General features: G+C 45.4%; 1 protein-coding gene across 2 annotated transcripts in view; it reads right to left on the bottom strand.

The window, feature by feature from the left end:
- Nucleotides 1–237: 237 nt before the first annotated feature.
- Nucleotides 238–16,068, bottom strand: part of SYNPR (synaptoporin) — a 106,865-nt gene continuing 91,034 nt past the window's right edge. Inside the window, exons 4-6 of one of the 2 annotated variants that reach the window (XM_083869639.1) lie at nt 12,906–13,104; nt 3,134–3,325; nt 238–2,147 (exon numbers count right to left, since the gene is read on the bottom strand). In XM_083869639.1, coding sequence (XP_083725765.1) covers nt 1,881–2,147; nt 3,134–3,325; nt 12,906–13,104 — 658 coding nt within the window. In that variant the 3' untranslated portion in view covers nt 238–1,880. The remainder of the gene's footprint in view (nt 2,148–3,133; nt 3,326–12,905; nt 13,105–16,068) is intronic. The other variant, XM_083869640.1, reaches the window with a different exon arrangement.

Genomic DNA, 16,068 nt, shown 5'->3' with positions numbered 1-16,068 from the left:
TTTAGATATTCCAGTTTGTTTTCTCTACAACTCACACACAGCTTTCCAGCAACCCTCAGAACTGGGATGGTTAGCACAGTACTGGGCTAGTCCTACTGCCAGTGGAAAGAGAGGTAAAGAGGCAGATAGGTATTAAACTGCACACTTTTAATTTTTTTAAAAAACTTGTGATACTGACCTTTAATGACAGGTGTCTGCAGAAGTGTCGTACTCCACTGTACATTACAACAATCCTCACAAAAGTGTTGGAAAACAGTAAGAATATGACCAATAAGGTCAGGCACAGGAATAGTTATTTTTCTTTAATAGTTATCTTCGTTATTTGGCAGTGACATTTCAATATCAACATACTCTGAAAACATGCATTGTATGCAATAACTTTATTAGGGTCAAATAGATATCACAATATAGAATCATCCACTGAGTAGCCATAAATTGGTTACAACAATCATAGAAGAGACTAAGCTGTTTTAAGCTAAGATGCTTTCAACATTACAGCTCATACAATAAGATTATATACTGATACACTTTGATCTAGAAATGCAGATGATCAGTTTTGATTAGTACATTGTGCTTCAGGCTTTCGTTTGTGTCAATGCATCCCATATGCTGTAGTGAGGGAGGGTTGAATTCCCCAGGGAGGAATCCAAACAGGCTACAAGTCTGGCTCTGACTCTTTTAGGATGAGTTCCTCTGAGCCTGGGTTTTTTGGTCAATCCAGTTACATTCTCCATTAGCACCAAGCTAGCGCTCAGAGCAGCAGCCTAACAGAGGGATATCTAACAATCTCGAAACAGCACGGACAGAAAGGTTTTCTTCTCATAAGAGGGCATAAAGGAATATTTATGCTTTGTAAGGTCACAACAATACGTGCAGTTTTCATGTTGCTTTATCAAGCAACAGGGCGTTTTCACATGATTTTGTATACTGATATCTGCACCTCTGTTATCTTAGTTAAATAAATACCTTTGTAAACATATAACACAGTTACTTGGTCCTTATTCTCCACAGCTCACGTTAAAAGATTCACAAAACATCCATAGAAATAGTGATTTATAGAAGGAATACTTAGCTGAGTTAAATGGAATCAACATTGGTCAGGTACCATATATACTACTGAATGCCATTTCAAGGAAAAACAGTTTAGTTACAAAGCATTCAGAACTTGGGTAAGCCATATATTCAACTCTGCAAAATATATAAAAGATGCATACTTCTTTTAAACAGACATTTAACAAAATGTAGTGGCAGAAGTCGAGAAGTTCCATTTACACAGTCCAGACATTTGGTAGTATGAAACTGCTTATCCATGCACTAAATTACAGATGGATGACTGAGTTAACTGAAATAATAGTAAAATCTTCTGAAACAAAAAGGTATAACCAAAACAAACGCTTTGAAGAGTCACAGACAGGCAGTTTTGAAAATTTAGGTGCAATGTTACATGCATGGATATACAGAATAATCTGTAGAAATCATAGTAAAACACTTCCGTTTTTCACCAAAATGCAGAAGGAAATTCAATTATATTATGCATATTAAATACTACAGACTTGAGGCTACAAAAAGCTTCTACCATCTTAACACATACAAAACTACCATAAAGTTATCTCTACAGTACGTACTACAACAGCAACTCCAGGTCACCGGCGAGGAGCACATCCCCTGTGTCTGGCTAGTCAGGGAAAGAAAGGCCAACTCCAGCCCCCTGGCCACCTCCCATCTGCCAAAGGAGGTGGGCTTAGACCTTCAATGGACATCAAACACCGTGTTGTAGTATTAATTTATGTAGAACCCTTAAAAATCTGGTGCCACTGAAACTTGAGACTTGTTAAACTCTCTACTTGCGAGGGATGCAAGAGCTTTGCGCTGCATGAACCCTAAATCTGATTAGCGAAGGAGGTTGGCCCACTCTGCCCATAGCTCTGGGACTGGCCATATTCACCCACCTGGCCATAGGAGCCTGGCTGGTTGTAGCCACCAGCTGGCCCATAGCTGTCTTGGTTGTAGCCACCTTGGTTGTAGCCACCAGGCTGCTTCTCCATGGTGTCTGCAGCGTGCCGCTGGCCTGAGGAATGCCAGCCCGTCTCCTTAAACACAAACCAAATGTTGCCTGCCCACAGGATAAAGTTCAAGTAGCCAAAGACCTGGTGGGAAGAAGAGGAGCTCTTGTCACCAGCAGCCACAGTCTCACAGCTCTACCTCATGTTATGGACTCTGCATGGTCCCCAACCCCTCCTTCCCAAGGACAAGAGGAAATGGCCTCCAGTTGTGCAAGAGAAGGCTCAGACTGGTTATTAGAAAAAAATATCTCCACTGAAACTATTGTCAAGCACTGGAACAGGCTGCCCAGGGAAGTGGTGGGGTCACCATCTGTGGGGTAAGTGCAGATATGGCACTTGGGGACATGGTTTAGTGCTGGACTTGGCTTTGTGGTTGGACTCTATAATCTTAGAGATCTTTTCCAACCAACCCAAATGATTCTATGATTCTCCCAAAACCCGCTGAAAAATTTTCTCAGCTTTGAAGAAAACTCCCAATTTTACCTCCCTTACCTGTATCTCACAAGGTCCTTGCTTTGCTTTTTGTTGCCAAAAAAAAAAGTTGAGTTTTTAGACCAAATTCTTTTTTTTGTTTGAAAACATAATCTAGTTTAAAGAAATTATGGAAAGATAAAGTTGAAAGAAACTAATTAAAAAGAGAGATCTTAATTGGTCAGGTGGCCTAGAGGGATTTTTTGTGTTTGCTTTTTTTAATAACATGCTGAAGTCAAATTCTATGCTGTTTTTGAGGATTTTTAGAGGCATCTGTAAGGCAAAAACCTTTCCTTCCTAAAGAAGCACACAGACGCCTTTGCAAAAGAGTTGCTCTGAGTGAGTTAAAAGCAGAGGGGCAACCAATGCTCTTGGACACTTTGCCTTTTCCCCATCCCAACCCTGTACACTCATCCTGCTGCTGCTTCATGGCAGAGCTGCTGTGAGTCACAGCCTGCCTTTCCCTGCAGCAAGGCTGAACTTCCAATTAAATCATGCCAGCTACCTGGTTTACAGCAGTCAATTTAGGTCAATACACGGGTAAAAGATGAAAATACATTGCAAGGTAAGGGTGAACAGCAGCAATCAAAGTCACTTACAACCGAAGTGTTGAGGCTTGACATAACAGGGCTGCGCACAGGCAAGCATTTGTTGGACTGCTGTTTGCAGGCAGACATCAGCAGCAGCACTTCATCAGGGTCAGTTGCAACCTTTACATCTGACAGTCCTTTAGCCCAAGCAGATGAGCTCACTAGCCACAAGAATGAGAAGACCACTGTCACAATGAAATCCTAAAAGACAAATTAGTTAGAAGCATTATACTGATGTGTCCATTGGAAAGGAAAAAGTATTAAAAATCACCAGAAAACTGAAAGCTTGTGTCATGGGGGAGAAATACCAGGAGCTTGTTACTTAGTGGAAGGTTGTGTTACTGTCATGATCCACAGAGCTAATTTTCACAAGTGCTTGACATGCCTAATGGGCCAGAGCCCCTTGGCTGACATTTGCACCTCTGGCCTTGAGGCAAGATTCCCACAAACACGTGGCTGGTACCCAGGATGCTGAGCTGCCTTGAAAATGTGGCTGTTCACAGCACCAGGCTGATGCACTGGGATGAATTACAAAGTACACATGCCTGTAAAGAAGCTGGGCCTTTCTGAAGGCTGGGTCTTGCCCTGGGTACTCCTACAGACAGTCAGGGTCGGTTTCCAACAGGAAGTGTTTCTGTCTTAGGGAAAACCTGAAATTGGCTAATTCTCAGGTACCAGATGAGGAGTTTTCTCACCAGCCACAGGTAAGGCCAAATGTCCCTGCTGCATAAGCCATGCAGCCACTAATTACCATGAGTGAGCAAGTAAACAGCAAGACTTGCCAAGCAGAGACTCCCCCCTGGCCCAGTAAAGCACTGGTTCCTAATTCCCATCCATGTGAACAGAGGGGAGAAGGTGGGGTGGTCCCTCCAAGTTCCAGCAGCTCTGCTCTGATCCACTCTGCTCACTTTCCCCTCGAAAGACTCTCGGGAGCACGCACAGGCATAAACTTCTCCTTGTCTTAGCCAGAACAAGTGGCCAAGTGACACTGTTGTTGTGTGGGTTTGGGGGGAAAGGAGGGAGGAGGTGTGATTTTTCAAGCTTTCTTGTGTCTTGCTAAAACAGAAGAGCCTTTCTGCTGTCATATTTCATCCCATCTGTCAGCCCACAACAGATGGCAGAGGTGCTAAAGTCTAACATACCACTAACTGCATCACTGCGTCTTGATATCCCACCTCCCATGGGGCTGTTTCCCCTTCCCCCTTGCAAAAGAAAGGTGTGCATGGAAGGAAGGGAAAACACCCATTAAGAACCCAGTGTTTCAGGTTCCTTCTCAAAGAAATAAGCAATCCCTAGGAAACACCATTCTCATCTACAAGCACACCTGACATTTGGGGAAGGAGCTCTCTGCGGCCCCACAGGGCGGAGGGCTGAGCCTCCGTCACCACGGAAGAGGCACCAGTCGATAAAGCCGCCGCACAAGCGAGCCATGAACAAAGGATGCCTCCACTGACGCAGATGGGATTAAATTAACTGTGCTTGGATGCTTTCCCAAAGGACACATCCTTCTCTTTTAACAATTTGTTTTCTGCAGGCCTATGTCTGCCACCGAGCTCTGAGTTCCTCTGACCTCCTTCATGCTGCCCAAATGGGCTCTCTTGAGGAGCGTGAAGCCCAGGAGCTGACAACTCCCTTAACACCACTCCGTGTGGGCAGAGGCATATAGCCCAGAGTAATTCTTCTTCTCAGGGAGATTTCCAGCAAAAGAAATTACTGTATCTCATATGTCTTAGCAGTGAATGAGAAACAGATTCCTAGAGGCAACAGCTCAATTGCAAACATTTCCTAAAAATTCCAGCTGGTACAAACACGAGATGTCTGCTGAGCTGTGGATGATGATGGGAGATGCTCTTTATTTGCTGTGAGGTTTGACATGCTATCAACCCAGATGCCAAGCTCCCATGCAGTTTTGGACTGACACAAGAGATGGGGACACAGAAGAGTTTTGGGGAACGTATTTTCCAAATGACAAGCAACCCTCTCCCAATGCCACCACACTTGGTGTAAACTAAATCCAGCTCCGTAATATGTGCACTGGCGGTGCCAATTAAAGAAATCCGTAACAGCAGGTAGAAATTTGATGCAAATCGAGACAAACTGACTGAAACTAATGCAACACAGGAGATCAAACTTGCTAAAAAGAGAGAAATTTTAAAAAGTGAGCGAAGTTCTTGAAGCAGGTGACAGCAGCAGGGGTACAGACCTGCTGTTGAGCTCACAGGCCCTGACCCCATGTTGGTGAGGCTCATTGCACAAATTACTGCATCTGCATAAACCCCTCAGACTGATTGCTGGTATAGCCCATGTTCTGGGCTGTAAGCCCTTCTAGAACATCCCATGGCACTGTGCAGTTAAGAGGATGGCCCTAAAGGCACTAAGTATTTAATGTTATTTCTCAGGTCTTGTCTCCCCCATCATACCCCATGCTCCAGCATTCTCCTGACTTCCTCTGCTCCCATGTGCCAGGGTGTTCACAAAGTCTAAAACCCTGTCCTCTCTGCTACAAACTCCCCTATTTCAGAGCAGGTCAGAGCCCTGGGGAAAGGGTTCTTGCTCCTGGGGTGCCAGGATCAGCTCTTGTATAGAGGAACTCCCAAAAACTGTAAAGTCTGCCTGGGTGCAGGAAACACACTGAACCAGAAGTGAAAGAGGCACAGTGGGATTTGAAAAGGAAACCATGCAGCCTGTCCACCAGCTGGCCAACAGCTGGCCAAGGAGACAGGACAGAAAGACTAAAGGGACACTCAGATTTTTTCAGTAGGTGTTCTCATCAAGGCCACATGGCCAAACTCAGGTTCTCAGAGGACTTTTTCTGCCTCCTCTGTACAATGCAAGGAGCAAAATGTATGATTCTATGACTACAGTGAACTTGTATCTTCCTATTTATTTTGAATCTTTGTGAACCTTCAGCCTTGGCTGGAACTTGAACCTCTCTTGTTTTCAAGTGAGTTTGTATTTCTGGCTTTGGCTCTGTGAACATTTTCACAGCTCTGGGTGGAACAGAGTTACAAGATAATGACATGCTGAAAATAAAAGTGAATTTCAAGCTAAGCTGTTCTGTGGCTTAATGTCTATCTGGGGAATTTCTCCTTGGTAATTAAGGCCAGAGTGCCTGCATACTAAAACAAATCTTGCATTTCAATGTTTAATATCCCTATAGCATGGGTGAGTCTTTTTTTCCTTTGGAACAAAGTAATTTTTTGTAGTTGCTCTCTTAAAGTGGTGTCTACAGATCTCTTCAGTGTGTATTGTTGTACAATTACGCTACACTCCTAATTGCCAAAGTTCTCTCTCAGATCTCAGCTGAGATACTTTGCTCTGCCTACAGATGCCTTTGGGAAAGAAGGAAAACAGGAACATGTAAAGAAAGAAAAAAACGAAATTTAAAATACTCTGAATATACAAGGAGGGATTTTTTAAGATCCTGAAGTATGTGCAAAAAAAAATTTCTTGCTGCCTTTTTCAAGTTGAAAACTTGTTATTACTGAGTTTGCCAAAAATGCCTACTTGGAACAATTTTAGATATTATACATTTTAGAATAGAACTGTGAAGGTCTTTTCTTTTCATAACAATTGAAATATTTCTCCTTGCTATCCAGCCATTTTCTGGCTTTTGCAAAATGCCCCTCTTTGAAAAGGGACAGTCACTTGCAGTCACTTAAGCCTCCTGGGCACAGTTTTGGATTGCCCAGTGTCTGGCCCAACCTCACCCAACCAAGAGCCTCTGTAGAAGCTGCTCATTCACTCAGAAAGGGGATGCGTTTCATCTGCTCCAAGCTGGTCAGTGGCTTCATCAGGCCCTGAAGGCTGACGCATGTCCCTGTGTGCCCTTTGTGCCCTGTTCTCCCTCCCAGCCAAGTCTGGCAGGATGGTCTTGGGCTGCCATGGCTGGAAATGGGCAAAACCTCAGCTCTGGCCTGGCCAGAGTGCTCCTGGCATCCCTCCTCCCTCACAGAGCTGCAGCTGCTGCCTTGTCACTGGCTTCCATGCAGGGCTCATGCTACAAAACCTTTCCACTTGGAAAAACCCTCTCACACACTTACAGCCTCCAAGAGAGCAACTCCTCAAATGCTGAGGTCCATAAACCCTCCTAGTCAGAGCCTGTCTAGCACTGCCAACAGGTTTCATGGCCAGCCACGCAGTAGCAGAGGGAGATTTCTTTACCCACCAGAGGCAAACCACTCAGAGGATTTGTTTCACAGTCACAACCATCCTAAAAATTCAAGAACTACCCCAGCAAGAGCCACAGCCCTGGTCCCAGCCGGGAAAGCGGCCAACAGCAGATTGCTGCAGGCAGCAAACGCCTTCCTACAGTGGCATTTCAGCTCTTTTCTGGTTTGAACCAGGTCCCACCCCAGATTTTCTGCCGAATGAAGCTTTGAAAGAATTACATGCTTCTTGCAATACTCTAAGGCCTTGCAAGCTTGCTTCTGGCAGGGAAGTGCAGAGCCTTTAGGGAGGCACCAGCATGTACAGCAAGGTCACCCTGGCTTGTGGTTTAAAAGGAGATGACAAGAGCAGGCTGAAACAGCTCTTTGAAATGGAAAGAAATATTCAGGTTCTTCCTAATTTCATTTTTCAATTGTAAAGGATTCAGTCTTTGTTTTTACAGATGTCTCTTTATTCTTTTTCTGTCTGTTTTCTAGACAACTGGACACTGGTGAGGAAGTACAACATGTTTAATCAAAGAGGAGTCCAAAGAGCAGACCAGGGTGTACTTAACTCACTTGATCTGCAACATATGTAAGAAACCAAATGCCTTTCTTCATAAAGTGATTATTCATGGAACTCCAGATGCAAAGGAAAGATCTCATCTTCTTAAGATATAAGCACCTTTATGCACCATAAGAATGAGATTATCAAGTAATCACTATAAAAATGAAATATCTCTTTTCAGGGCTATGTCAGTCACCTTTCTTGGCTGAATAATTTTATGGTTTTATATTAATTGACTGGAATATTAACAAAGTGATTTACATTTATACATCAGTGCACGTGGTTTCTCATGGCCAAGCTGTAACTTCCCAGAGACAAACCTGAAGGCACATAGGGCTGCCAGCATGTGGATTTTAAATGGAGCACACATGAGTTAAAGAAACAATAGGAAAAGTAAGAAGTCTGAGTGATGGGGACTGATACACACTGACTGTGACTATTCTTTCTTTTCTGAGAGACACATGGAAGCATCCTATCTCTGATCCCCTAAAATATCAGCACAGCTGGGTTGGTTACTCTTTGCTCACAAGAAGCTCAAATGTATAGACCTTAAGCAGAGCATCAGCACTGGGCTGGCAGTCCCAGGGTGCAGCTCATCTCTGCTCTCATCACAAACCAGCAATGCTTCCCCAGGTATGTGGCGTTAAACAAGTGGAAACCACCTTAGCTTGGTTTGGTCTGAGAGATGAGGTTGTACTGAAAACTGGTGGCATTTTGTACAGCTCGTTCTTTAAAATTTAAGTCATCACCTCCAATTAACTTCTTTTAAAAGTTTCTGGCTCTTGAGCACTCATCAGTCACTTGAGAAGCTGCCTTGCCCTCATCGTACCCACTAAGGTGAGACCTCAGCTCCCCGCTGCACATGAGCACCATGCGGAAGTTTGCAATGGAATGAAAACCACAACTATGGTTTGCAGAGCTCAGAAACCCCACAGAATGTTTCTATGAGGCTCTGAATCCCTGGTAACCTGCTCCTTGTTCCTTCAGAAACCGGGAATCCAAGGCCCTCTCTTAGGTTCATCTATCTGTAAGAACCCCCTGAGATGATCCCTCAGGGAACCAGCAAGGGAAGCAGAGGGCACATAGTGCAAGGACTGCCAGCCCTGTGGGAATGGATGAGTAACACAGCCAGGGCACTGTGTGACCAAAACGAAGACTTTTATCCCCAAGACCTGACAGGCAACATTAGCAACAGAAATGGTTTTCTGCAAAGTGAATAAACACACCACTGCCATCCATCCAGACAGGGAAGGAGTTAACTGCTTCTCCCCCTGGAAATATTTCCTTGCTATCATGCCTCACTCCACACTGAACGCTAAAATATTTTTTCACAGTTAAAGTGATGCTTCGCTGAGATCTCAGCACATGCAGTTCATTTCCCTGTATCTGTATAAACAGAGTAAACTTGAAACATTTGTGACTGAAAATTTCCCTGCAAGTTTCTTGTGATTTAATGGTCATTAAATTCCCTATAATCATATCTTCTGCACCCAGTCAGGCTTCTGCAATTTGCTAATGCATTGATGATATTCTGACTGCCTGTGCAGGGGCTCTTTGAAAAATATTATAAAATTTCCAGTGAAAGGGGTTTTTCCTCTCTCGACTTCTCCTGTCATACTCATTTTTCAAATCCCTAAAATTTGTCAGGAGAAAAGGCAGCTCTGAGAGGGTGTTGCTTAAAGGCAGATGTCATCCCAGACTGAGAAAATATGAAGCCAAGATGAAGTACAAGGCTTAAAACAGGAATGGTTTAAACTATGAAATTGTGATCAGTTGCTGCAGCAGAAGCAAGGATGGATGAAACTATCATCTTCAAACTCTTCACTAAAAGAGAAGAAACTGGTAGTCTGGATAAGGTGCCTGATGCACTGATCCTCTCTGGTGATGAAACAGAACCAGGGCTGCCCTGGCTCCTGCACCAACACGTGCTGCACCACGGATTTCTGCTGCACTTTTCTTTGGAAGGAACAATCTCAGAGATGAGACATACTCACACATCTGATCTGATACATGTCAGTTCAGAGCAGCATCTGCCTGGAGCTGGAGGATACATTGCCTGCTTCCCTCACAGAGCGCGTGACATCCCTTAGGTGAGCACTGCAGCCCTGAGAAGCTGCTTTTCACTCCAAGTTTTCTTTTCCCTTGACCACTGAATTCCTCCTGGCTACAGCTGCCAGCTTTTTCTCTGGCTGGGGCTCTGCATTTTCTCTACAACTCTACTGCACAGAGGGACTCACACCTGTCCTCAGCCAGGCTGTAATCATTGCACTGGACAGTGTCCAGGGAGACCAGCAAGGATGTGCTCCAGGCAAAAAAGATTATTTTTTTTTCTAAAAATACCAAATACAACAGAGCTTGTAGTGCACAGGAATTGCAGGAGCATTTGGCTGGGGAAGATGGGACTCTCCTCCTGTCAGGCACAACCTGACCATAACCCTCAGCCATTCCCAGAGCCACTCAGCAGCAGGAGCTGCTTTTGCTGCAGGACAAACTCAAAAACATCTTTATATTCTGAAAAAATAAGGTCATATAGCCTTAGTTTAAATAGTGGGAAATTGCAAACAGAGGCTTTGGTAACAGACACTGGTTAAATTTAACTTGTAGATTCAATTACAATCCATTACACAGAACAAATGAAGTCAATGTGATGTTAATGCTGTAGTGGATTGTGCCATGCATCCTGTGACTGACACGACTGCAGCAGCTGTTTCAGGGAAGTCCTGGACAAAGGCAAGTGGCCACATCATGATGTGACACATTAATACTACTGCTTCTCTTTCCTTTTTCTATTGCTATAGAGGATAATGCAGTTGGTCAAAAGAGTTATTTTCTGGAGAAAATTAAGATGGGAGAATTCTGTAACAAATCCTTTGATGAGTTTGAAATGCGATCTTACTTGATACCAAGAAGCAAGGCATTTTATCTATTTATTTATCTTTTCTGCAGGGACTCCGATATTTTGCCTGTTCTTTGTCTCCTCTGTGAGGATTCCCTTACAGTTCCTGACCATTTTCTAGGGCAGGAAAGGTCCCAATGTGTTGGTTTGGCCCAGGCCGGTGTTGGGTACCAGGGAGGCCTCAGGGGCGGCTCCTGTGAGAAGCTGCTGGAGCTCCCCCCGTGTCCCACAGGGCCCATCTCTGGTGGCTCTGAGGACGGACCCGCTGCCGGCCCGCTCAGAGAGGTCGGTAACGCCTCTGCGGTGACATTGATGGAGAAAATCCCAACCCGGCAGGTGCAGGTTCCCCAGGAGCGGCGGGGCCGTGTCGGGCGGGCACTGCGGGTCCTGCGGGAGCCTTGGAATGAGCGGGGCTCGTTGGCGATGGCACCGACAGGCAGCGGGTTCTTCTGTCAGAGCAGAGGAGGAGCGAGGGCGTGAGGGGAAACAACACGGCGGCACCGAGGGCAGCGGGGAGAGAGGAAGGGGAGGAGGAGCTCCGAGTGTCGGAGCCAGAGAAAGCTGCGATCCAGTAGAGACCCGAATAGAGAGAGATGGGCCTGGATTCCAGAGACAGAGAGAGGGCCCTGCTTCCAAACCAGAGCAGCCTGTCCTTCAAGGGCTGCACCCTGTGGATGAGTGACCCAGGCCAGAGCAGTTTTGGGAAGATCTTTTGCCCAAGGGAGGGACCCCACGGCATAACAGAGAGAAGGCTCCTCTCCCTGAGCAAACAGAAAAAGATCTCAAGTGACAAACTAACCAAAACCCCCACTCCCTGTCTCCCTGCACTGTCGGTGGGAAGGAGAGAGGGGCTGGGGGGGGTGGGGATGGGGGGGTGGGAAGGTGTTTTAAAGACTGACTTTACTTCTCATTATCCTCCTCTGACTGTTAATAAGTTCACTTTATACCTTTAAATTTGAACCTGTTTTGCTCTCAGAGTGTTTTTCTCCCAGTCTTTTTCTCAACTCATGAATCCTTCATTAATTTTTTTTCCCCTCTCCTCTGTCCAATTGTAGCAGAAGAGTGCAAGCAAACAACTCTTGTGGGTGCCTGGCGTTTGGCCAGTGTCAAACCATGACACCCAAAAAACCCCCAAATGAAGAGGAATCATTTACTTTGATATGGAAAGAGAACTTTTTTTGGTAAAAATTCATCAGTTTTGAATTATGCAAACTCAAAAAACCAGTTCACATCTCCCTGCAGCAGGAAAATCTTTCCCTCAGACCTCAAAGATGCTAAGTTTACTTTCCTACAGTTCAATCTTTTGTTGGCTGTTATTGTAGCTACTTTATGAGATTCAGTATTTCTGCACCAGCAATTTTTTTCCCGTTATATATTCCTGACATTCTTTACTGGTCACTTTTACCAGTTAAGTCATGGGGTGCACCATGGCCCACAATGCACAGGCAACAGACACCTGGACCAAAACAGCCCTCGCTGGCTTTACAGTCTCAATTTATGAGAAAATATATGCACAGCAACACTTGCTCTTTTATCACAAGCCTTCAGAAATCAGTGAAAAGAAAAATAAAGTCATGAACCAGCTACAGCTTGACGGGTGCAGACAGTGATAACTGGAAGGCTCATAAACCAGTGTGGAGACACAAACACGCTGGGAGCTCAGTGTCATGCTAGGAAAACAGTCACACAGTTCTCCAAAGCAAAATAATTTGGCTTAACTCTGCAGTAATTAGCAATAAGCTATCTCCCTGACTAGGCTTTGATCAGGGGCATGGTTTCATCTGTCTGCTAGGACAATGCCTAAGATCATCTCTTCCCTTTTTTCCCCACCAATGAAGCTCTGCTAATCACAGACACAGGGCTGAGATCCCAATCCTGCTACCACTCAGCTACATGTTTGTTATTTGTGTGATCATCATCACTGTGGGCAGTGGGAGAGAAACACAGAATTTCACAAGTACATACAGGACTAAACTCCTTCTGCTTTCCAGCCTCCATTACCTTTGGTGCTAAAATATTAAATCACCATTAAGATAAAAGATCAGGTGAATGCAGAGATGCTTTGGGCAGCGGGACATGTGGATCTCCCAAAACAAAAACCTCAACAACTGAAAAAGCAAGAGGTGAAGACCTCTGCCTGAAAACACTGCAGATGCTGTAAACACTTACAATTAAAGGCCCTCTGTTGTTCTCACGGTACTTGTTCTGGAAGAAGATATAAACCACGGTGGCAGCCAGCGAGTAGAGGAAGGCGAAGACCGCGATGGTGACGAAGAACTCTGCCGAAGAGGAGAAGTCCCCTATCAAGGCCAGTGTTTCCCGGCGCTTGCCTTCGCAAGTGGGAGCCTCAAAATTCACTTGATGCAACCTGGAAAACATCCCATAGAGCAGCAGGTGAAGTACAGAAAATGAAAACTGTCACTTTAATAAAGATAAATATATTTGCTCTCATTCCTGATGCACATTGACCCCTGTGAATAACTGGCAGCTGTGGGCTGTGCTCCTCAGAGCTGCTTGTACATGTGAGGTTACTTCCCTGTGAGTGCCAAGGTGAGCCTGAGCACATGAACACATCTTTTAATCAATCCCAGAGAAAAGTTTATGTTCCAGTGGTTTGGTACAAGCCTCCCTGTCGTCTCTGGGGTTTTGCCATGGCAACAACTGAAAAAGGATAACATGAGAAACAATTTGATTCTCAAATTCTTACCATCCAGGCACCAGAAAACAGGTCTTATCCTCAGTACTAAGCCCATGGGATACCCATGTTTGGATGTTCACAAATTCCTTGCAGAAAATTTTCTAGTGCAGAGCTACCTGTGGCTGTCAGCCCATAGTGCTGCAAGCCACACAGTGCTTCTACATTAAAGGCTTTTAAAATCAAGCTGCAGCAGAAATACACAACTTGGATCAAAGAAGAAGTCTGCATGCCCTGGTTTAAGCAACCTAAGCCCTAACTTTATATTCACGCACTGTTCATCAGCAACTGAGCTAATAGATTTATAGTTCTGTCTGCAAGCTCCTGCAAGAGCCTTTTTTTCTGTAATAATTTTAATTTCTTATTCAGAAAAAGGAAGAGGATACATGTAGGGGTCATTTTGGCAGATCCTGTTGCATGGCCCAGATTCACATCAGTGGGGACGTGGAGCCCAATGAGGGATCACATTGTTCTGCTCTCCACAGGGTGAGTGGAGGGGATGAAGCCAGCAGCAATTAAAGAACTGATGATCTGGTGCTGGGAAAGGATTTGGCCTTCTGGGAGACATTCCTCTGCTCAAGGGCAATTAATGTGTGCAACAGCAAGCCAATGGCAGCAGCAGCCATAACTATATTTGGCTAAATAAAAAGTTAATTCCCCACAGGAAAACAAAGTACCCACAGCAGAAATCACAGAAGACAGATAATGGACATTGGAGGATTGGATGACTTTTTGCATTTGCTGGTCCTGATTAAATGTACCCAAACATGTAGGCAGAACCTTTTCATCAGTGGTTGATGAACAACGCCAGTTATTTGCCTCAGAGATTTTATTCCCAGTCATTGTAGTAGTGATGGGATGAAAACAAAAACTAAGTCTGCCCACATTGCAGAGATGAGCAGTGGCTAAAACCCCTTTCAAGTGTAAAACCAGCAAAGCCTGATGAAATCCGAAAACGAGAGAGATCCTAATGCTCATGATCAGTTTCCCAACTTCACTGTTTCCCGGCATCACCCCACACACACTTTTAATCAGGCTTTATTGTTCTTTTCTAAAATTGGGGGATAAAAGGAGAAGTAAGGTTTCCTAGTGCCTGTCATGCAAATTTTGCAGTCTAGAGAGAAAATGGTATTATTTTAACCATCACCACAATAATGGAAAGATTTGAAACGCATGATTTGCATGGTCTAAAAAGGAAACTTTTTCTGCTCTCCTTTGACAGCTGTGTGTTGGTTTTGCCCAGCCTGGTTTTTGGTAGTGGAGAGGCCACAGAGGTGGCTTCTGTGAGAAGCTGCTGGAAGCTTCCACCATGTCCAGCAGAGCCAGTCCCTGATGGCTCTGAAGATGGAAATGCTGCTGGCTAAAACTGGGCCAATGAGAGAAGCTGGTAACACCTCTGTGATAGCAGAGTTAAAGAGAAGATCAAAACAAAGGGCCACAATTTTTCTTCTAGTCAGAGAAGAGAAGGAGGTGAGAACACTGGAGGGAAATAACATGGAGACACCAAGGTGAGTGGAGAAGGAAGGGAAGGAGGTGACCCAAGAACCAGAGCTGAGGTTCCTCTGCAGGCCATGGTGAGACCATGGTGAAGCAGCTTTGCCTCTGCAGCTCCTAGGGATTCATAGGGGATGGAGAGATGCACCCACAGCCCCTGGGGATCTACAGGGATGCAGAGATCGACCCATAGCCCATGGGGGAGGTGCCCAGGCTGGAGCTGGTGGATGCCTGGAGGAGGCTGTGATCCAGTGGGAGACCCAGTGGAGAGAGGGGGCCTTTGCTTCCAGGCTGGAGCAGCCTGTCCTTGGAAGATACATCCCATGGAAGAGGGACCCAAGCCACAGTAGTTTAGGAGGACTGTGCCCATGAGTGGAATTCACACTGCAGCAGGTGTGGTAGGACTGCTGCTCATGAGAGTGGACCCAGGCTGGAGAAGTTCACAGAGAACTGTCTCCCATGGGAGGGACCCCATGGCCTCACAGGGGAAGGGCTCCTCTCCCTGAGCAGGGAAAGAAAACCTCATGATGAACTGACCAGAACCCCCTTGCCCTGTCTCCCTGTCCATGTCAGTGAGAAGGAGAGAGGGGCTGGGGGATAAAAGGTGTTTTAAGGGCATTTCTGATTCTGTTAGTAATAAATTCACTTTGCAACTTAAGTTGAGCTTGTTTTGCCCTTGCAGTGTTTTCTCACAGTCCTTAACTCATGAACCCTTTGTTAATTTTTTTTCTTTCTTCTGCCCAGCTGTGGCAGGGGAGGGTGAGCAAAGAGCTTTTGTGGGTGCCTGGCATTGGGCCAGTGTCAAACCATGACAAGCTGCTTGGGTGCTGTATGGACATAGAACAAAACTATGTTTCAAAGCACCTTGAGAACTGTGGAAGGCTCTGTGGGGCTCTGAATCAGTAAGAATGTGGCCCACCCCTCCCTCCCCAGGGGAATGCAGTGCTGTGCAGCCAGAGGCTGTCCTCACAGTCCTCGTCGAGGCTCAAGGCCAGGTTCAAGCCAGGTTTCACATCCCACCCAGCCCACGAAGCTGCAGTCTGGGGCAGGAAGGACACCAGTGTGCAGAGCCAGAGGTGGGCACCACTGTCTGCTTTTGCCCACCAGCAGACCAAGGGTCTCCTTGTCAGCCCAGACTTTGCA

The sequence above is a fragment of the Zosterops lateralis genome (genome assembly GCF_965231275.1).
Source record: "Zosterops lateralis genome assembly, chromosome: 11".
In the NCBI taxonomy this organism is placed as follows: Eukaryota; Metazoa; Chordata; class Aves; order Passeriformes; family Zosteropidae; genus Zosterops; species Zosterops lateralis.
The sequence above is the reverse complement of the archived record's forward strand: the minus strand, read 5'-3'. Positions and strand labels throughout refer to the sequence as shown.